The sequence below is a fragment of the Mustela nigripes genome, chromosome 1 (assembly GCF_022355385.1).
Source record: "Mustela nigripes isolate SB6536 chromosome 1, MUSNIG.SB6536, whole genome shotgun sequence".
In the NCBI taxonomy this organism is placed as follows: domain Eukaryota; kingdom Metazoa; phylum Chordata; class Mammalia; order Carnivora; family Mustelidae; genus Mustela; species Mustela nigripes.
Genome location: NC_081557.1, coordinates 104,913,969 through 104,936,890, shown reverse-complemented (window position 1 = coordinate 104,936,890; position 22,922 = coordinate 104,913,969). Strand labels below are relative to the sequence as shown.

The following is a 22,922-nucleotide window of genomic DNA, read 5'->3' as shown; positions in this document are numbered from 1 at the left end:
CCTGTCCCCGTGCGGATAGCAGTAGGACAGTTCCCGTTGTGTCTTCATGTCTGAGGTCCGTGCGCTCCCAGCTCTGGTTCTGGTATTTACGGCGTAGGAGAAGGGTGTTAGTGAAAAGTGTTCTGAACTTCATTTTTGAAGGCTACTGTTTTTAGTGGAATACTAAATAATCAATGATTTATACATAGCATATTTGATGTGATATGGTTACATATGATAAATACTTACTGATTTAAAGTTGCGTAAAAAGGGATAAATTCACTATTTCCGCTTTACAAATTTAATGTAGGAAATACTTTCCTAAGTTTTGGGGAATATGTTGCTGTGTTTGGGAGGCAGCGTATTGTAGGGTTTATGTCAGAGACCTGGGTTCACACCTTTACCTTGACCAGGTTTTCCTGTCCCCCAGGTGGGTGACATCCCTGCACAACCCATATCTCCTCCATGGGACACAGATGAGAACGGTGCCTGGTGCGCAAGGCTGAAAGTGGCCGTGTCCTTAGAGTGCAGTGGCCGTGGACGGAGCTGTGTCAGTGGGGGCTGTGTGCTGTTCTGCTCCTTAGAACAGTCAACACGAGTTAGGGACCCCTTGGAGATCTAACACAGGGAAAGGGATTTCTGAATTCTCATGCGTTCTACTTCATGGAGCTTCCCAGAGATTGGATTTTGTACAGACTGAAGATTTGGGGCAACCCTGCACCCATCAAGCCTGTTGGGGCCATTTTTCCAACAGCATTTTCTCACGTTGTGTCTCTGTGTCACTGTCACATCTTGTCAGTTCTCGTAATATTCCTTCCTTTTTCGTCACTATACTAGTTACTTTAATCTGTGATCTATGACGTTTCGGGATGCCATGAGCCATCCACATGTAAGGTGAGGAGCTTAATATGTGCTGTGTGTGTGGTGACCACCCCAGGGCCCCAGCTAGTCCCTCTGCCACCCCCCCCCACCTTCCTCCTGACACTTGGGGTCTTGACAGTAGGCCAGTCGGTGGCCCTGCTGTGACCTCTAAGTGTTCAAGTGAAGGGAAGAGTCACATGTCTGTCCCTTAAAGTCAAAGGCTAGAAAATGATGAAGCCACTAGAGTGCTCTTGCCTCACAGTCCAGTTGTGAATGCAAAGGAAATGAAAAGTGCTACTCCAGTGAGCACATAAATAAAGGAAACCAAGCAGCCTTATTGCTGACAGGGAGAAAGTTCTAGTCATCTGGATAGAAGGTCAGACCAGTCGCTACATTCCTGTAAACCAGAAGCTGATCTAGAGCAAGGCCCTGACTCCGTTTAGTTCTGTGGAGGCTGAGGGAAGTGTGGGAAGCTGCAGAAGACAGGTCGGGAGCTGGAGGAAGTCAGTTTGTGAGGTTTCAGGAATGTGAACGGGTGGGTGAAGCAGCAAGTGAGCCCGAAGTTCCCGCCGAGATCACAGCACATTTCAACATAGACAACACAGCCTTCTTCGGGAAGAAGGTGCCTTCTAGGACTTCCACAGCTGCAGAGGAGAAGTTGGTCCCTGACTTCAGAGCACAGGCTGACTCTGGATCGAGGCTCATGCAGCTGGCCACTTTGAGTTGCAGCCGCTGCCCAGTCCCAAACTTCTGTGGGCCTCCGCACAGAGGACACTGGGTCAGCTCCACCTGCGCCCTCGGGCCTGCAGCCGTGGATCCAGGCGTCGCTCTGACTTTTGGGTCTTACCACAGAAGAAACGGGTTTTGTAGAGCGGCAGCTGCCGTGGGTGGTGGCTCCTCTCGCGGGTCCGGGCGGAGGAAGGGGAAGAGATTCCCCGTTCTCGATGCGGTGAAGAGCGTCGTGGCTCACGAGCCATCAGATGTACAGCAGAGCAGCGGCCCAGGTGGAACTTTGTGGCAATGTCGGTTCCCACCCTCAGGAAGACTCGGAGGGGTCAGGAGCTCAGGGTGGGAGGCGGCTGCAGACGGGGTGGACACAGCAAGGGCACTCGAGTCAGACCTGGACACAGGGCCAGGCAGCGGCTGTCTCATGAGCCAACTTGAAAGAGGAGGATGTGCTGCTCGGGGCTGGGCAGAAACGGTGGTTTCTCGGGCTGGAACCTCCCGGGGAAGGCGCTGCGAAGATGGTTGAAACGGCAGCAGAGGGCTCAGTGTCCCGTCGGCTCTGCTGATGGAGCAGCTCCGGGTCTGAGCGGGGGGACCCCCGTCTGGAAAGAAGTTCTCCCGCGTCAGAAGACGCTCAGCCGGCCTCTGGGGCCGCAGGAGCGCGATCCGCGCAGCCACTGCCTGGTAGTCTTGGGACCTTGCCGCGGCCGCCTGGCCTTTTGCAGCCCACAGCCCGCTGGCGGCGCCCTCAGCACTGCGGGGGGACCCCTGCCTGCCCGGAGCTCAGGACCCACAGCCAGCTCAGATAGTGCCAGCAAATTTAACAATGAAGTATTTTCAAATTAAGGTATGTACATTATTATTTTTTTAAAGATATAATGCTAATTCACACTTAACAGTGTAGTGTCAAATAAATTTTAAGTGCACTGGGAAACCAAAAAATTCATTTGAGTCACTTTATTCTAGTGGTCTGGAGCCAAAGCCACAACATCTCAGAGCTCTGCCTGTACAGTAAGGTGTATGAAGCCATTAAAAGGAAAGAGATCTATGTGTCGTGTCAAGAAGAGATGCCGTTATCTGTTAGGTGATGAAAGCAGGTACGGGGCAGGTGGAGCCTGGCCTCGGTGGGTGTGAGTGTCTTATAGCAGCAGAGGCGCAGAAGAGGAGTCCGGGACATAGCACAAACTGAAGTTGTTTAGCTTTTCCCCCGGGGAGCGGGTCAAAAAAAACGGATGCTTTTTCCATTCTGCGTTTCTGTAGTTTTTAACATTTCAAAAAAACTATGAAAGTGAATATGTTTATGAACAAAAAGTTTAATAAACAGAAGGCACTGGGTTTAATAACATATTTATTATTCATAAACATGTTAATGGAAAATCGCGTACATACTACATGATTTTAAGCTTATTTATAGAAAGCTCCAACTCCTACGTGGCAGGGCATTCATACTGAGCATGTCCTCAGCCCTGCCGGCCCGTGCACGCGAGCATGAGGGGACCGCGCCGCCAGGAGGACACGCGTGTGCACGGGTGATGGCGGCCTGCGCGGTAGCTGTCGGCGCAGAGCAGGAGAGAGAACTTGGGGAAGGCTGGCTTGAAGAGCTGACCTGTGAGCTGCTTGCAGGACGAATAGGAGTTCGTAAGGGTTAGAGTCAGGGGACGTTTGTGTAAGAAGAGCAGGAGATGCAAAGGGGTGGCTTGCCTTTGTGCTGAGTTGAGGGGAACGTGGGATCAGGTTAGGGTTAGGGTTAAGAAATGAGCTCAGCTGGCATTTCCCTTTTGATGGTCGAGAGGAAAGGAACTGCTTTTGCAAGGAACAAGTTGCATGGAGGAGTTGATGAGTTGGTGCTTTAAGAAAGTCCGGGTGGCTGTCTGGGAGGGGACGGTGGGATGAGGGGAGGTAATGAGCAGTCCGGTGCCAGGGAAGGACATTGGTGGTGGCTGAGAAAGGGGAGCTGTGACCCATGCTGGTGGAGTCCCTAGAGGTGCCCTTGGATGGGGGGTCAGAGTGCGCAGGAGTGTCATCTGGAGCATGGGCTTGTGCTTCGGGTTCAGAACACGACTTTGGGGGTTCTGCCTCAGGCGGCCGAGGGGGCGGCTGGACCAGGAGAAGAGGCAGGTGTGGAGGCGGTGCCGGGCTGTGGTGGTCTCGGAGAGGGAGGTGTACAGAGCCGTCCCATGACTGCTCCGACTGCTTCGTCGTCGTGGTGTGCTAGGTGCTTGGAATGGCAGCTTCCCGGTGGAAGGTCGTCCCAGGCGCTCGTACTGTGTCCCGGAGGTCCTGTCTTCCTGAATGAAGCATCTCTAGTGACAGCGAACGCCACCAAAAACAGTTCCATCTCTGTGCGTTGAATGGGTTTGCATCCCACTCACTGTTAGTAAATGTGGGGTCCTTCTGGCCAATTCGCTTGCACTGTGGACCGAGCTGCCCGAGGAGGATGGCAGGAGGGGCTTCCCTGGGCCCCGCGAGCCGTGCGGGACCCTCCAGTTGCATGTGTCTGTGTCCTGACAAGATTGTGCCCCTGTCACGGCAGGCCTTTGACAGTGGCGTAGCAGCGGATCGGTCAGTTTCTGCAACAAAGGGAAGTGGACTGGAATGAGGGCTTCGGGTCCCGTGGGCCTTTGTGACTGTTTTGTTCCAGCAGGGCTCCTCAACGCCCCCCGGAAGGCTGGCTCAGACTGCCAGTTGAGGAGTCAGGAACCTGGGCCAGTTTTACGTAGGCAGCGCCCTTCCTGCCTGGTCTTGCGGTGGGCGATGGCTGAGAAGAAGCCTCGTGGCTCCGGGACCTGGCTGCCGGGTCTCCGTGGCCTCTGACCCAGACCGCGTGGCATCGGACCACACGGAGCCCCTGTGTGCCAGTGTCTCATTAGAGTGGAATGACAGCCACAGAGGTCGCCGGCGGGCCTGAGGGTTACATGAGTTGATGCACGTCACCTCCAGCCAGGGTCCAGGCCCCCGGAGGCGCTCAGGTATGTGGATCCACAGATGGGAAAAGTCCCTCGAATCATCGGTGGTGTTCCGTCCTGCCTCGTGGTGGTGTTCCCTCACCCTGCGGCTTTCAGGTTGTGTCCTTCTGCTGACCGCTCCGGTGCCCACCCTGCCCTCCTGGAGCCCGGAATGGACTTAGCACTCAGCTACCACCCGCCCTCCTCACAGCTTTCAGTCTGCCTAAAAATAAGCGTTTCCTGGAGTAGAGTTTGCTCTGTGCTAGTTTTCTCGCTGAGAGCCAGTCTTGTAAGTCATGGAAGTAAATGGATCTTGGCAGACTTAGCTGAAGTGTGCTCTACGTGAAACCCAGTGTGTGTGACGCTTCAGATGTGCTGAGCACGCTGTGTGTCCTTCTCACTGGAGAGCCTTCACGTCCACAGGAAGGCATCGTCCCCAAAATTACTGGGTGGGGGGCTCCCTGAGCCGTGGCCCCGAATGTGGTGTACTAACAGTGATGATGCTTATTTGGGTCATGGCTTCTGAGAGGATGTTGCAGGACTCTGGTTTCCTGTCTGTGTCTCTGGAGATACAGATTTTGTGAATTAGTGGTTTCTTTGGCGAGATGGAAAAGAATCAGGTATGTAGGTTTTCTTTTCTTCTCTGAACACATGCTTAATTCTGTCTTAGTAAGTTTTGCCGATACCTGTTTTCTTTATAAATTAGTACCCTTCCCACTTATTTTAGTTGCACCAAGTAAAAACCAACCATGATTATTTTTTCTGTATTTATAGGTCCTCTTCCTGATGGATGGGAGCAAGCCATGACTCAGGATGGAGAGATATACTATATAAACCATAAGAACAAGACCACCTCTTGGCTAGACCCAAGGCTTGATCCTCGTTTTGGTAAAGGTTCATTTCAAAACCTTTTTAGACATTTTCTGATAACGTGCGCGCGCGCGCGTGTGTGTGTGTGTGTGTGTGTGTGAGAGAGAGAGAGAGACAGACAGACACCTTGGGAAGGTACACGGAAATAAAATTGCATTGCTTTACAGTATTAAAGACATGACTGCTCACCCAGCTTCTCCAGGACTCTTTTTTTTTTTTTTTTTTTTTAATTTCTTTTTAGCATAACAGTATTCATTGTTTTTGCACCACACCCAGTGCTCCATGCAATCCGTGCCCTCTCTTATACCCAGGACTCTTTTTATACCTTTCCCTCTGCCCTTGAGGGAGAAATGCAGATGTAAATGAGCTTTTTAGCTTGGACCCCTCGGGGTCGGGTTGGGGAAATGTTGTGGCGGCGTACTGACCAGAGTTGCTGTTCCTTTCACATTTTTGGGAGACCTGTGATCTTGTTTAAAGAGGTCTTTCTTGCTGCACTAGTCATCAGGCTGTCAGCTGCTGGGAAACCTGGGGCACCAGCTTTGGTCCATGCCCCTGTGTCTGCTTTTGCTCGACTTGAGAGTGCGGTCAGCCTGAGCCCGTTTCGTGCTAGGCGCTGCTATGTTTACTGCCTCCGCTGGGAAGGGGGTGTCACATCTCTCCCTTCTCTCCTCACTCTGCCTTGCCTTTTTTTATAGTTTGTTTTTTTTTTAAAGGAAAGGTCCTTAGTTGTTTTTTTTTTTTAGGAAACAAAAAGCAAAAGCAAAGCACTTTCCTCTCCAAATTATATGACTTACTCAGCATTTGCACAAGCGAATACTCTCCACAAAAGTACACGTCTTAATCATCGTACACAAGCTCCGTGTGCCTTTTTATCCACATTTTTTCACTCTTCTCAGTTTCTTCAGTTGGGTTTCTGAGATATTCTTCCAGAGCCATGGAAAAATGAGTCTAGAAAGGAGCAAAGCATTGTGGTTTTGAAGTTTTCGTCTTTGGCCTGGATGCAGCTAAATGAAAACAGTGTGCATGTCACTGAGTGGGTCAGACGGGCGGGGGAGGCTGTGAAGCCCTACAGGGGTTGGCCTCACAGCCACTGCGGGGCCCTGACGGGAACGAGGATTTAACTCTGCGAATGCCTTCCAAACACAGAAGAGGAAGGAGAACTCTGCCTGCCCGCAGCTGAGTGAAATAGCGTCCCCGTCAGAAGTGCTGTGGACAGTTGTGCCGCATTTATGTCGGCTCTGTTGGCCACAGCCTGTGGCTTGGCCTGAGCTGCCGGAGCTGCCCTGGATGGATGGAACCTTCTGTGCGGGGTGTCAGGGCGGAGACCATCATCCTGACAGATGTCCCGTGTGGTTTCAGCGCTAGCCTTGGGAGCTTGCAGATCTGTTTGGGTGTTAAAAAGTAACGTGGTATGTTAATAATTTGCAGCTTTGGGTTTAATACTTGAATAAGCCCTCGTGGTTGGAATAGGAAAGCAAGTAAGGTACAGGATTTAATCCGTGCTGCTGTTTGTACGGACTGGAATGACAAACACCGTGTTGCCTTGAATCATCATAAATGAAGTGGATCAGCTTGTCCACATTTTGGAAATTTTTTAAAATGGTCTGTGGGGTTTTTTTTCCCCCTACATGAGGTTATGAAAGATGATGATTAACTCTTAGCTTCCTGCAGAAGTCAGGAATTAGAACAGAGTTGTTTTGTTTTCTTGTGTAAGTACTTTCAGGTTAGAAAGTGAAGTAAAACAGCTCGGCTGTGGTCCTCAGTAGACCCATTCTTCATATCACCCAGCGTGGTCTTTTGTTTCAAATGAGAGAAAGTACTAGAAGAATTCTCCCACACTGCCTTGAGCACATACGTACATGCAAACATTACAATTAGGTATGCCAAAACAAAGTTCCATAAAATTCTCTTACTGCCTTTCATCTCCCGTTTGGGGCCCACTGTGTGTGTGTTCCAGACAGACTTGAGAACAGGCCAGAGCTTTTTAGTTTGTAGCCCGACGTTTAATCTGTTCCAGACCTTTTTAGTCCGAGAGCTCAAGTGTGCCTGGGAGGGAGCCGGGAAGGGGAGCCGGGAAGGGGAGCCACGTGGGCTTCTGTTTGGAGTGACAGCAAATAGAGACGAGCTGCTCGCCGATGCGTTTGAGGGAGCTTTCCTTGAAGTCCCAAATCCTGTAGTGGATTGTGTTTGATCTCTGCCAACTCTAAACTGTCCTTTGTAGGACCCTCTGAGCCGTGCAGACACAAACGAACGGTAGATTCTTTTCATGGTGGTGAGCTTTGCTCCCCTGTATTTCCCAAATTTGTATAAAAGCGTTTACCCATGTTTAGCTTAGGTCACACTGATGGACGTCTTTTGACATTTTGAAATGGAAGATAGAGCTGTGTGTAAGCTTGACGTTTTCATTCTCCTCCTCCAGGTAGCTTCTCCCATTTCTTGATCAGAGGCTTTAGGTTACTTATATATATTTAGAATAGTTTATCCATCCTTCATATCCTGCAGAAAGCTGGTAAATTAGCCGTATAATTCAGGAAATTAAAGAGTTATTTGTTGTGGGTTGGTTTTCTTTTATCTGATTTTCTTCTTTAGCATTTTAAAAACTATATATTTTTGACACTTATATTATTTTAGAGAGTCCTTTAGTAATTTGTATGAAATCATGAAGTGTGACATCCATTGGCAGTAAGGGCTCCCTGGTATTTATTGGCTTTGAGAAAGGAGGGCTTTTGTTTGTTTTTAAAGAAATCCTTTTAGGGATGTTTTGATCCTGGATTAAATGAAAATTGGTGCTTGAGTGTTATGTAGGCCATTGAATTCATATGAACAACCATTTTTTCCTGCATACTTTTTATCGTAAATATAAAGAGTCTGAAGTTTTAAATGTTTTCTTGTATGTTGTAGAAATACCGTTTTATGTAATAGTCCTAGGAATAATTTCTGGTAAAAGCCCTAATGAAAACACCTCAAAAAAATAATTTCTGTTCTTCAGAACGAAGAATCTCCAAAATGGTAATCATGATTGAATTCCTTGGTTATGTGCTCTTACTGTCCTCACTGCCCTGGGGAAGGACATACAAATAGTGTTCAGCAGTTGTTTCTGGAGGTCAGTGCTGGTGCCACTGAGAAAATAAACGGAAAATCACGTTTGGTGTACATGAAATATTGGGACCAGAGATTTGGGCTAAAAAGTACATCTTTTGAGTCTTAAAGGATGTAATGGACAATCTAGTGTGGCCAAAACACAATGTCCTTTAATTGCTAGGGCTGTGTGCGTAGAAGCTCTGTGTGTGGAGGTGGCATTAAAGCCCAGCATTGCCCCAGACTTGATGTGTGTGCGTGACAGAGAAGATTCCTAAGATAATAACACATAAGATTAAAAGAACAAAAAATACATAATTTATTAAGTCTCCAAACCAGAAGTTCACTTCTTTCTTACTCAGAGTTAAATGTTTTAAGTCAAAACCTAAAGGTCTTTACAAATTTTACTATTTGTTAACCTTTTCCTTCTAACACCAAATATTCTTGATAGCTGTTCTGAGTGAAGTGATGTTTTACTCTTGATGAAAATGTACCCAGTGACCAACTTAGTGCCTAAGCCTGTTCTGGTAGAGCTGGGAAGACACGCCAAAGGCCGTGAGCTCTACTGGCAGAGTCTTGGACAGAGCGTCAGTATCTAATCATTGGAATTTTATTGACACGAGTCTCTTGGTAATCATACATTCAAAAAATCGGTATTTTTTTCTTATCCTGTTTTTAATCCTTCCTCATCATCCTAAATTGAAAGTATTTGGTTGTGGACTCTATTACTAACCACTTAGGATAGAAAGGAAATGGTAGTTCATTGCATTGTAGGTAGGAAGAGCCGTGGCTAATGACAAATTTTTAACAGATAAATATCACAAAATTAGGCTCTGGAAAGAACTTGTAATTCCTCTAACCAACATTTTTCAAATGGAGCTGGGTGGTGAGAAGTATTACAACACTGGGGGACATTGACACCCATGGCCCTTGCCCCCAGAATGCCACACAGCCACTCAGCCACCGTGGACTCCCCACACCAGCAACGGACGTGGTGTTGAAACCAGAAATGCTGGGGTGGTGGGAGGAGTGCCCCACACCGGGCTTCATCTCAGATCCAGGGAAAGTATGATCCATCTGAGGTCACAGAGTTAAGTGACAGAACTAGAACCTGAACTCTTTCTTTTCACACCTAGGATTTTTTGGAAGTTTAGATTGCGGGCAGTTGGATCTTATAGGAACACCCCTAATTCATTCAGCACCGATACCTGGAGGTTTCTGAGGGAAGATGACCGAGGGTAGCACAGTGACTTGAATTATGTAGGGCCTCCCCTTGAAGATAGTTGCTGAAGGGAATGGTTTCCGTGGCAGAAGAGAAATCAGGACGTCTCTGAGTGGCACAGACTGTGAAGTGGTCTACGTGAGTTCTCGTGCCTCGTCTCTCGTGTTCTTGAGAGAGTGTCCTCCAGCCTCAGTTTTGACCTTGCCCTAGACTACAGCGTAGCGGCTCGTTCTATTGAAGGAGAGTTCCAGCGGCCAGAAAGTACGTGTCCCTTTATTGCCTTCCTTTCAGATTTGTGGCCGTGGTTCAGTCCCAGAAGCGTTCTTCTGGAGCGAGCACTCGGCGTTCTGGGATCTGAACCAGTCCACTCCCCTGCTCTGGGGATGCCCTGCGTTTCACTAGCGTCTCTGTAATGCCCCGAGCAGGGAGTTCTGTGTGTGATCCCCGCAGAGGAAGCCCGGCGCACGGCTCTGCGTGCACCCGGCATTTTACATGCCTTCCAAAACTCCGGTTTTCAAGTCTGCGAAATGACCTGGTGTCCTCTCTCCTGTGCCGTACATACCGCGTGACACGCTGGGTTCAAGTGCAGTGCGGCAGAGAGGATTTTACTGCTCAACGCGGAACCCAGAGACCTGAGTTTTTTCCTGAATCACAATCTAACCAGCTCATTCAGAAGAACACCTGACTACTCTTGATTTAATTAAATGACACTGGAGGCTTTTTGGAGGATGATTTCTAGTCTTAATTAATTTGATGCAGTGTACTGGATTATGGACCAGTAGCTGCTCTGCCCCCGGCTTCTGGGTTTGAGCACACCAGGACTGGGGAACTTTTTGTTGAGTCATTCGGGGTCAGCTTTTGGTCCTCTGGGCACAGCAGGGAATGACTTGTGAGGAGACAGAAATCTTTCAACCTTTAAAGATAAGACTTTGTCCTCACTCAGTCTCTTGGAAGCAGGTAGGAGTTTAAAAAAATCTCCCATGAGCAGGATTTGGCTTTATTGCCTTAAAGATGGTGCATTTTGGCATGCTTTGTTTCCCAAGTGTAGCTTTCCGGTGGAGCTGCCCCAACGGAGAGCAAAGGCCTGCTGGGGGCTGGGTGAGCCACGGCCCCAGCGGGCGTCACAGTGTGAGGTGGGCACTAGGGAAGTGACCATTTTATTGCCTCAGATTATGGAATACCACACTCGCTTCAGTCCTGGCGGTCTGCGCGTCTGTTCGTGCCTGTGTGGTTTCTGTCTTGTTTTCAGTGTTCTTTCAGGAGGACGGAGCCAAGAGAATCTGTCGGTCACGGTCAGCAGTTTGCCCTGCGCCTGAGCAGGGCGGGCCTGGTAGGCCCTTCGTGGCTGCCGCTGGCTCAGCAGGGCCAGGAATTACAAAGTGAAGGTTTTTTTTTTTTAACGGAAGTTAGTCATATTTAAAGCTTAAGATCACCAAAGTCACTGAACAGTAATTTAAATTAATGGTTTATTTATGGTACTATAAAGGCCCTAACATCAAACACCAAAACAAAACAAAAAACAACAACAACCTTAATTAGCTTTTAAAAGAACAACTGCTTGGAGCTGTGTTTTACCAGCTCTGCGTCCATAGCAAGTCCCCTGTAAGACCTGCGGGTGGAGAAAGCCGGCGTGGGCACCACGTCCGTGTCCCCGCAGAGACTCCGCGGCAAGAAGCGGGTTGTAGACTTGCCAAGGGAAAAGGCAGATAGGCTTCTGTAGAAATAAGAGCGACTTCGGAGGAGAGCGGCCCCTCTTCTTGGTTTGGTTTTACCCTTGCTCGGTTCTGCCGCTCTAGCTGCTGAGGTCATTTTATAGCTCCTGCTGGACTTGCTTCAACTTGGAGAGTGTCCTGTGAGTTGCACATGGCCTCGTGCTGAGCAGGGATAGGAGCTGGTTCAGTAATGGATCTTCCGACCTGCGCCCAAGTGCCAGTTCTGGGCTGAGCATAACGGGGGCCACTGGGGAGGGGCTGTGGGCTGCTCCATAAGTAAGTCACCACCAGACGTGTGAGGTCCAGTGAGGGATGGAGGACTCGCGAGGCGCCCCGGAAGGGAGTGACGTGGGATGAAGTATGCCCGGTTGGGGGCAGTGGGGGAGAAAGCGTGACTGGCTGGGGGGGAAGGGCTGTTCCAAAGAGGGACACTGAGGCACGAGAAGAGCCCCATCAAGCTCTAGACTAGAAGGTCCAAGTTTGTGCTTGTCAGCCAAGACTCAAAAATGGACCTCTTCTCAACTATAAATTCCCCTAGAAAAAGAGCCTTTATAGTAATAAGGTACATGTGATTGGAAATAGAGTTATTAAAGGCAGTATTTATTCAATAATTTAATGATTTCATGATGCCAGGTGTATTTTAAAATGTAATTCCCCTTCCCTTCTAACCAGTAGTCTCATTATCTGGACTTTCTTTCCAAACTAGGCTTCAGATTTCTTTTCCATAGTAAAGGGAAGACGTGGCTGTGCTCTGGGGACAGAGAGAACTGAACGCTCGTTAGAACACTTGCTTTTCTTCTCAGCTCAGTTAGCAGTGCCTGTGTCGTGCCCCAAACTGCGCAAAAACGTGATAAGGGGAGCATGTGCTATTGGGTTTTTGTAAGTTCTATCCACAATTGTAGTTTGAAAAATACTATTTTAGTAAATGTTCATGCCAGTCTTTTGATAGATGTTTGAAAGAAGTTGAATGGACCTAAGTAATGATGTTTGTTGTCAGTATTTTTTTTTTTTTAACAGTTTAAGGATTTAAAAACTAGAGCCCAATTTTGGGTGTGGATGGGTTGGGTTGGTACTTGGGAAAGGAGAGAAGTGCAAAATGTGGGAAGGGGGCGTTTCTGTGCCTGGGACAAGAGCTAGAGCAGGGCCTTCAAGGAGACCCACTGCTGCGACCTGACACAGTCAGACCATGGCGCTGTCCCTTGTGACACCCCGTCAGATGGCTAAAATCAAGGGCAGAGCGTCAGTGTTCACCAGAGTGTGCCAGAATTGGAACCCTCATATGGTCGAGGCAGCCACTTTGGAAAGCAGTTTGGCAGATGCTCAGAAGGTTAAATACACAGTTCGCTCAGGACCCGGCAGCTCCTTCCTGGGCATGCTTGTAGGGGATGCCGAGACCGTGCGTCCACACAGAAAGCTGCACGTGAGTTTTCACAGCAGCTCTGCTCACGATAGTCCTTGCCCGTCGATGTGTGACTAGACCAGTGAGGCAGGCTGTACCTGTGTCACAACATGATAATCGGCAATGACAAAGGAAGGAATTGTCAGTACACGCTAAACGTGGTTCAATCTTGAACATACACTAAGTGACACAGGCCCGTCGCAAAAGGCCACATGTTGTTTTATTCTGCGTATGTGTTCTGTCCAGGCTGGGCTTGTCCGTAGGCCTGAAGATAGATGCCTGGCCTCCAGGGGTGCGGGAGGGGCGCGCTGCAGAGGGTACAGGGTTTCTTTGGGGGATGAACAGGTACTGAAGTTGGTGATGGCTGCGCAATTCTGCAAATCCGTGAGAAGTGTTAAAAGGGTGAAATATCTCAGAGCTTGCTGTTTTCTGAAAGGTTGTATTTTTAACTAATGTTTGCATCGGGTGTGGGATCCAAACCCACACCCAGGAGACCCGAGAATGGCATGTCCCCCCAGCTGAGCCAGCCAGGCTCCCCAGGAAAACTTACTTTTAAGAAAGTCCTTCCTGGTCTGCCACTGTTGTTTAGGTCCAGAGCTCAGTGGAGTGATGGGAAACTCTTTAGTGTATTGCTGGTAAAGGATTCCGAGGAGGGGACACGGGGCTGGCCCCAAAGATGGACCACGCAGCTTGGGCTCGGGCGAGGAGTCCAAGCCCCACCTGAAAATAAAATCTTTTAAAAAAGAAAAGGGGGCGCCTGGGTGTCTCAGTGGGTTAAGGCTCTGCCTTTGGCTCAGGTTATGATTTCAGGGTCCTGGGATCGAGCCCTGCATCTGGCTCTCTGCTCAGCAGGGAGCCTGCTTCCCACCCATCCCCCTCCTGCCTCTCTGCCTCTCTTGTGATCTGTCTGTCAAATAAATAAATCTTAAAAAAAAAAAAAAAGGATAGATTCAGTCATTAGATTAGGACTCTGGTTTTTTGCACCTTTTATAAGAGGCAGATTCTGTGTGAATTGAACAGTAATTATCACTGAAAAAACCCATATTCTATTTAAATGCATAATTTATTGTGCCAATTAGTAGCCATTTTTTGTAGATGTGGATTCAGCCTCCCACGTTGTGTAGTGAACACTGAGCTGGCAGTGGGTGTTTTGTGTTTTGCTTTTTAGTTTTCAGATTGACAACCTGTTTGTGTTTTTTAAAAAGTATTCATTTTTTAAAATAGATTTACTATTTTATAGTCTTGAGCATCCCTGAAGGTATGTGCAAAACCCAAGATTTGTTTCGGAATGTTAGGGGCAGGCTAACAGGGCGGCGTGCAGGGTTGAGTGAAGACGGGCCTTCTCGGGCTGTGGGGGACTCGGTGCAAGTTAGCAGGATTCTTGTTTCAATTCCTGCTTGATGAGGTTACTAGGTTTTAATTTAATTAATTAATTAATCAATTAATCGATTTTCAATTTAATTAATTAATTAATTAGATTTATTTGATTTATTATCACCAGGATTATGGTGATTACCACATCTGGAATACTTTGTAATATTCCAAGGTTGAAGTTTTATTACAAAACTGAAAACCTTCGGAAGCTTGAAAATGCAGGTGTTGAGAAGGAGGTCTGGGACCAGACGCATCCGTGGGGATGACCTGTTCTGTGGAGACAGGGGGCTCTTTTCAGTAATTGTTGAGTCTGAAGTTTGCTACTGTAATGCTGATTTGTTCAGTAACACTTGAAAGTTACTGTTTCACAGTCCAAGCAGCACAGATTGAATTTAAAAATACTAGCTCTTAAAAAATTCTGTCATGTTTTAAGGATGACTGTTTTCTCTTTATCTTCTGGAAATGTTATTAAAACTGGAGAAGTTGATCATGGAAGGACTGGGTACTGCTGGTCTCTCCTGTTCTAGTTGCCCTGCCCCCTTTCCCTGGGAAAACAAAGCCTGTTTTGTTTCTCGCCTGCTTGTGAGGTCTCTGCTGTGCCCCATATGGGCGCACTGCTCCGTGCTTTGTTGAAAGGCTTGAGATGCTCAAGGTGAAGCTCGGGACACTTCCAGAGAGCAGTCTGCCCCAGCTCCAGGGGATGAACAAGCTTGTGTGAGGGGTGATTTACATGTGCTCTGTTTTTTGGTTTTTTTTTTAAGATTTTATTTATTTATCAGAGAGAGAAGGGGAGAGAGCGAGCACAGGCAGACAGATTGGCAGGCAGAGGCAGAGGGAGAAGCAGGCTCCCTGCTGAGCAAGGACCCCCGATGTGGGACTCGATCCCAGGACGCTGGGATCATGACCTGAGCCGAAGGCAGCTGCTTAACCAACTGAGCCACCCAGGCGTCCCTACATGCGCTCTTGAGGGGAGAGCACCACACGCTGGTATCCTTGGGAACTGTGGCCACAGATAACCCCAAGTGCTCGAGTGGTCGGGCTGTTTCTGCTGCAGACGTGGTACAGACTTCTGTTGAATTTTGCAGAGCTAGTTCTTCTCCCATCCCTTGCTCTCCTGTTTCTCCCTTTCTGTGGTTTTGAGTAGTTAAACAAGCTTAGTTCTAAAAAAGACCGTTCCAACCAGTTTAGGATGCCTTTAGCAGTGGTCACTGTCAGTAATCATTACTCCTTATGGTGTTCAGTTCTGGGAAATGGGCGGAAAGCAGAGGATATTTACGTCTTTATTTCCACGCAGTTATGTTGTTGTCTAGTTAGTTTTCACAAGGACTACATATTTATATTAACCTTTAAATGTTCTGTAACTGAGTAAAGATCCAGTGTGGAAAGCTCAAAAGTTTTCTGGATGTTTCTTAGAGATGAAGTATGGACCACTGTACAGTTATAGAGTCTGTTTTGCAGTTAATCAAGTTGCATATTCCAGCACTCCGCAACTCACTAATGGGCTGTTTCCTAGCAGTTTCTTTTTAACATTGATTTACGTAATTGCTTAGAACTGGAAACATTCTCCCCAGTAGCTGTTTGTTCTAGGGTGCAGTTTATGGGGTGTGCACCGCGTGTGATGGCGTCTTAGATGAGCTCCCAGCTCATGTCATTGAAGCAGACGTTCACGGTGGATGAGACATGTCCGTGGGGAAGACACCAGGCCTTGTGCTGGACCGCCAGGAACGGGCTTCCACAGAGGAGGAGGATGCCTTGGAGGCTGACGTGAGGCTTAATCTCCACTACCCGTTTTGTTCCAATTTGGTTTTATTGGAAAAATATGCATATCTCTGTGAATCACAGCATGCCTAGAAACACAAGTGGCTGGAAAAGTGGGAGACAGCAGAGCACAGAATGGTTATCTGTAGCAGGAAGGGTCTTAAAGCTTAGAAAGAATTGGTCTGGAGCAGGAGCAGGTGCCCTCTGTGGCTCACCCCCCTTTTCTCCAGGCTGTTATCTCCACAGCGTCTGTCGAAGGGACGTGGGGGCACGCCCAGAGTAGCCGGAGAAGCCGAGAACGGGATGAGTTACTGGGTTGTGTCGGATTCTGGTCGGGGTCGCTTTGACAGTGAAGACCACAACGATGCGTGTCAGCTGTGCACCTCGTGTCGGCGGCGAGTGGGTGTGCGCAGTTGCACGAATGAGGCTGTTGATGGGTGCCTGGCAAATCTTAGTTCTTAAAATTTTTGGCTTTTTCCTATGCATTTCCCTCCAAAATACACTACAAACTATGATTATGGAATGTAAAGCCATTTATTCTTTGTAAAGAGCAATCATAAATATTTTCATGGGGCCTTCTGAGAGATTAATAAGGCTTTCCAACAATATGGGACAGCAAATCCTGTTTTGACGTCCCTTCTCTGCTCTGCCAGACAAAATACTAAAAGCAGATAACCAAAAAGACATAACTGGGGTCATAGTTTAAAAAAAAATCTCTGTGGGTCAGAAAATAAAATCCACATACTGTACAGTGAGCAAGGGCAGGCAGGACCAGGGGCCGACCAGGGTTAGGGACCTCCGCTCCCGAGGATGTCAGGACTCCAAAGTGGTAGGAACAGGGGAGATTAGACTGAAACAGGCCCTGGTGCCAAAGCAAGGATTCGACCCTGTGTCGAGTCGCAAATTTCAGGAATTGATGCACAGAACTTGTTCTTTAACCACAGTGCAGTTAAATTAGATCCCAATAAAATAGTTAGCTTTGAAAAACTGTGGTTTGCCTTCTTGAGTACTACTAGCACATATCATTAATGTTGTGATTAAAACTGTGGTTTGTGGTATGGCATTAATGAACAGAATGGAAAACCCAGGACCACAGAATCTAGCCGTTTAGTCTGTGATAAAGGTGTTTCTGGGGGAAGGATATACTTCACATGCATGTGTTGAGACTGATAGGCACAAAAAAATAAAATTTGATTCATTCACACCACATTCCAGGATAAATTCCAAATGGTCTGGATTGAATTGCCAAACAAGTATATAAAAAGGAAGCATATAGTTTTTGAATTAAAAAGTTGATGAATTCCTTTGCCATCTGGGCATGGGGAAAACTAGCTCAAATTTCAAAAAGATTGATAAATTTGCTTAAAAAAGAAACTTGTGGGGAGAAAAAAAGGCAAACTAAAGAAACAGATGGAAAACAGGGAAATTATTTGTGGCGTATGTACTGCCATAGTAGTCTATCCCTAGGCTGTGGCGACAGTCTGTAGTAGAGTATATAAAGACTAATAACCCCGTTGGACAAGATAGGAAAACAATTGACGTTGAAAACACACATGGCCCTTAAATTCGGGTAATTGCTCAAACTTTGGTGATAAAAACTAGCAAAGTGAAATCACACGAGCCATTTCTCATCTTTCAGATTGGCAAAAGTCCAAAAAATTCGGCAAGGATTTGAGAGGAAAGCAAGATTCCCTTAACGCATTACTGGGACGGTGCAATGAAGTGTGCCCCGTGGTGTGAGAGGTAGGAAGGGAGGGCTTTGCTGAGAGCACTTGTTTTCAGCCACTAACTTAACAGCTGTCCCCGCTAGGACTCTGCCCCGGCTAGCCGAAGAACAAAGTGAGGTGTGTATGAGCTGACTCTGACGTAGTGAAAACCTGACGGAAAATTGGTTGAATGGAACCCTAATTAGCTATTTTATAAAGGAAATGAGAGAAAACCTGGATATTGTGCTTTGGAGTGGTCCCGAGGGGATGTCCGTGAGTGCGAAAAGGGGCCTGGAGTAGAGCCGTCCAGTGTGGGTGCCACCGCAGGTCCCAGAAGTGTGCATGTTTTTGCTTGGACTTTTAGAACGCCCGGAGCACTGGTGACTGTTGGGCGGGTTGGTGCTGGCAGGGGGCAGGTAGATGAGTCTCCAGAGTTGGCGAGCATAGTGTCACCGGTCACCCTCGATGGTGAGTTGGTGGCCGAGGTGGCCTGGAGAGCAGTTACTCAGCTACCTTCACCACAGCCCTGACAACTCAGAACTTTCCAGTTGTCGTCGTGTTGAGCGGACGTTCAGCTCGTGCTGTTTGAAGGAACGGCATATGTGGGAGGGGTAACACATCCTCACTTAGTAGAACCACACTTCTCAGCAGAAGAGAGAGAACACTCAGAACCCCAAGGAAAACCCCTGAGTGATACACGTGGACACTGTATGAGTGAAAGGCTGCACTGTTGACCTGACAGTTGTCCATGGGGCAGTGGATGGGGATAGGGAAGAAGCAGAATTAATCGTGTATTGATCGGAAAGCTGCACAACAAGCATGGGAGAGTTTATCTGTTTTTCCTGCTTCTCTGTATGTTTGTGGAAGTCAATTTTGGAACTTTGAAACGTGTTTGGAAGCTTAACAGTCTGTTAAGTAGCTCATGAGTTAAACGGAAATTGAAGCAGAAACCACAGGTATTTGGAAGAGAACAGTTGTGAATTACACTTTCCAAAGGGAGGACACAGGAAGAGCATCCCTTAAAGGTAAATGTACTGATTTTCAGTGCTTCACTAAAAGATTGATACTAAATAACTAGATGTCAAGAAGTTGGAAACACAGAAAGCCTGGAGGGAAAAGGCAGGAGCAGGAGGTCGGACGCAGTAGTGGGCACCCTCCGTGCACATCAGCCAGGGGCCTGGGGCTGGACTGAATGAAGGCGCAGACGTGGTGGTGTCCGTTCTGTCTCAGCGTGGGGCTGGCGTCGTGGCAGAGTTGGCCAGTCTTTGGTGACGTGGGTGGCAGCATTTGTGAATTGTCATATCCCAGATCGTTCCGTTTCTGCCTTAGTGAGAACTCAGCTCAGGTGTTTTAGCTCCAGCTTCAGGCCGGCCACTGCACAGGGCCCCGAGGGCATGCACATAACTTGGGTCCTCGGCCCGTGCCCGTAGCAGTATCAAGAGGGCAGGGCTCTGGGAGAGGCTGAGCCTTGTGCTCCTGTGTCCCAGGCCTGTACCGGGGGCCCACGAGTAACCCTTGCCAGGGGGTCGGGCCTGTGCCTGGGGACCCTGGGAAGTCACAGGAGTGTGGTGGGACAGACAGGTGTGTCATTTTGCGCTGTGCTCACGTCCTGGGCTCAGGATTGTGTTGGGAGGTTGTGGGACAGTGTTTTTCCTTCAGCGTCTGTGAAGTTGTTAGGGCCTGAGGTTTTCTTGGTCGGTGTGTATTAAACATTAAGTAGAAGCAGGGACCCAAAATGTCACCTGGAACAGTTGGTGTGTGTCTGAAAGGTGGTATGTCGTTCCGTTTCCTGGAATAACTGTCTGCTCAGGAGGCTGCCATGGGCCATGGTTTGGTCCGGGTGGTGTCCGTGACCGAAACTCCCTGGTGGGAGAATCCACGGTTCCTGATTGTCACGTGGTCGTGGGGGGCCCAGCACAGGGCCCGTCCCCACCACCGGGGGCCAGTGTCCTGTGCCACAGACCTCAGCCCACTGTCCGGGTATGCCTGGGCTCTTCATTCATCACTGTCACCTGCTTGCTTCCGGAGAGGTTCTGTGTGTGTTTCAGTCACTTACACATGTTTGAACATTTTGTTTATTTTTTAAGATTTTATTTTTAAGTCCTCTCTCCACGTGATGTGGGGCTGAACTCCCAATCCTGGGCTCCTGTTGCGCACTCCCCCAAGCGAGCCAGCGGCGTCCCAAGGACGGGGCATTACAGCGAGCTTTACTGCTCACAGTGCTTTGTGCCATTTGCTCTGGGAGCTGTATTTTTTTATTAAATCTGTATGTATTATAATTTTATAATGAGCAACGTGTTCAGTTCACATCATTCACAAGTCACCCAAAATGCCTCTGCAAGTCCGTCCTCTCGTCAGTTTCCCCGCTGCAGAGCCGGCAGAGGTTAGTTGGTTCTGAGCCGTCTGTCACTTTTTCGTACTTTTGTTCCACACTCGGCTCTTAACCTGCGGCATCCGCAGCCGCTGGATGTCGTGGGAGGTGCACGCTCCCTTGTGTCTCCTGACTCTTGTCTTGGGTCTTGTTCAAGGACAGCAGGGGCAGTGACAATAATGACCAGTTAACACAACCCTTGTCCTAGGGATGGATTTTCAGCTTATTTCCAGTCCCTGCCAAAAAGGTGAAAAGGCTGTGTTGACTCTTCCTAGTTGCTTTTGAAAAACTCCTTTCCCTTGGCTACCAGTGTTTTAGGCCAGATATTTTGTTTCCTTGCAGCCATGAACCAGAGGATCGGCCAGAGCGCCCCGGTGAAGCAGCCTCCTCCCCTGGCCCCACAGAGCCCTCCAGGGGGCGTCCTGGGCAGTGGCGGCCCCGGCCCGCAGCAGATGCGGCTGCAGCAGCTGCAGATGGAGAAGGAGCGGCTGCGCCTGAAGCAGCAGGAGCTGCTCCGCCAGGTGAGGCCCCGGGGGAGAGGCCACCCCGCTCCCCGGGGAGCGCTGTTCCGGACCCAGCAGGGGCCTGTCCACAAGGTGCTTCCCAGGTGCTTCTGTTGAATCCCAGAGACCCCAAGCTTAGGAGATCCCATAGTGCCTTCCTGGTGCCTGCTCTGAGCAGTCCTCGGGGCGGACAAGGCCGGGATCTGCTCCCGGGAAGTGCCGTTGTGCTCCGGGACAGCGGACCGCCCCTGTCAGAGCCGGGGGCTCCCGGAGGGGAGCTGAGTCCAGGGACCGGGATGCAGCCTTACCAGAGCAGCGTATGTTGTCATTTTCCTAGAGGTTGTTCTGACAGGAAAACAGTGCGATTTTGAAGGGGGCAGAAGGTGAAGGTGTGTGAAGACCGAACCTCCCGCTCTGTGTCCCGAGTCCACCCCTCGGGGTGGCCGGAATGGTCAGCTTCTCACCTACGTTGTTCTCCAACATTGTTTCTGCCCACAGACACAGAACACATGTATCTACTGTTTTTCCACTAAATTGTAGCCTCCCAAGTGTAGAAATTAAAACGTCATGACACTCCACGTTTCTGTTCCCCGGAGGCAGGACCTTGGCTCAGGCCCATTAGTGATGTGGGCCACGTCCCAGGAGGGTCGCTGGATGTGCACAGACGTGGTGCCGTCCCCAGACTCTGACGTGGGATTGGAGAAACTGGGCCCTGGGGATGGGGACTCGGCCCTGGAGGTCCCAGACAGACCCACCTCTCAGCTGTCTGTGCTGCCCGTTGTCCGTCCGTGTAAGGCCAGCGCGCCGGGCCCCGGCTCTGAGCCCAGACGCCAGGGCGTGTTTGTTCAGGGTTCGAGGCCACAGAGTGGTTGTCACGGACGGATTTCTTAACCTGCCGGGAAGGTGTAGAAAGGAAGCACTTAAACTCAATGTTCTGGACCTCTGGCTAACAAATGTCTGTGAAGGAAAGATATTTCTCATTTAAATAAAAACTCGATCATCAGAGCGAGGCGGCACCATCGAGAATATGACGATGGAGCTGCTAGAGGAAACAAAGCGGCCTCCGGGCCTGTTTCCGACGCTGCCCCTGAGCACTGGACGGCCCACGCACACGCCGGTCCCCGTTCCACATAGGAGTTGAAGACTGTCCAAACCAGGAAATCTTACTAAGAGTGAAGATCTGTTAATGTCACCGTTCATCATTTTGCTGTATGCCATTGATCAGCCTGGGGTTTTGTTCGTTTTGTTGTTTGTAACGGTCTGTTCGGGTGGGCAGTGCTGCTGTTTGTGAAGCTCTTCCTTCTGGAGTCTTGTCCTCCCTCCTACTGTGGGTGACGGGTCCGAGACAAGCAGCTTAACTCCCTTTAAAGGCAGCTCTGTTTCTTCCTTATCACCAGCTGTGTTGTCTTTCTCACTTCCAAGTGATAGACCTGCTCTATTTCATACTAATAGTCTGTTTATTAGGATTTTTTTGGTTTTGTTTTTTGGCAATCAGTATAAATTCAGCAAGTCTCAAGTCTTTGGCTTCCTGTGAATTTCTTCCCTTGTTGGTTGCTCTTACCACTGAACATTGAATGACACTTTTCCTGCTCCTTCTAATACTCAGAAGCAAAGAACCTTCCTGACCAATATCCAATTTTGTTTGAGTCCTGACGCCTGAAGCCTGCTGTCCTGTCCTCCGTGCTGTTCAGTGCCCCTGAGGTTTCAGTTTGTTACGTGGTGACCCCATCAGCTCCTGTCTTCCTCGGTCTGCTGCTTCTCGGGCTGGCTTGGGAGTTCTCTCTGTGGTGCTATGTCTGGATGAAATTTGTAAGTCAGCCTACATAGCCAAACCATGTGGCTTAAAGTAATTTTTATCCATCTTATTTTTTACTCTTAGGCAATGCGGAATATCAATCCCAGCACAGCAAATTCTCCAAAATGTCAGGTAGGCTCTTAATCTGATGTTTTAGCATTAAAAACAAAACAAAACAAAAAAAAGATATTAAATTAGGAAAGCAAGAAACTTGCGCTCCAGGGTCCTGTCCTTACTGAGCGTCAGCCCAGGGGGTGTGACTGTGAGCCATCTCTTCCCAAATACGTACATTCCCTCTGCCGTTCCCAAAAGGTCTGCACGGCCTGCTTCCCTCCTGCTCCTTCCAGAGAGCGTCTAGCGCTCAGTTTGATCATGGAAGTCTCGTTTTATTCCGTATTTAAAGTGTATTATGTCCCTGTTGTACATCCTGTCAGCCTTGAGCTGTGTGTGATTCTCAGGTGCGTAGCTTACAGTAGTGTTTGTAATGATGGATAGGAGCTATGCACCTGACGGGGACAGACCGGCACAGCTCATCCCCTTGGGCGGACTACTGTAAGACCTCTTAAGAGAGTCACAGTAGTATTCTTAGGGGAAAAAATTCTTTCCAGGGCTTCCCAGAGGAA

At 48.7% G+C, this 22,922-nt stretch overlaps 1 protein-coding gene across 1 annotated transcript in view; it reads left to right on the top strand.

Annotated features, from left to right (window-relative positions):
* YAP1 (Yes1 associated transcriptional regulator) overlaps positions 1 to 22,922 on the top strand; it is a 119,345-nt gene that overhangs the window by 77,321 nt on the left and 19,102 nt on the right. The window contains exons 4-6 of the mRNA XM_059407076.1: positions 5,286 to 5,399; positions 20,344 to 20,522; positions 22,384 to 22,431. Coding sequence (XP_059263059.1) covers positions 5,286 to 5,399; positions 20,344 to 20,522; positions 22,384 to 22,431 — 341 coding nt within the window. The remainder of the gene's footprint in view (positions 1 to 5,285; positions 5,400 to 20,343; positions 20,523 to 22,383; positions 22,432 to 22,922) is intronic.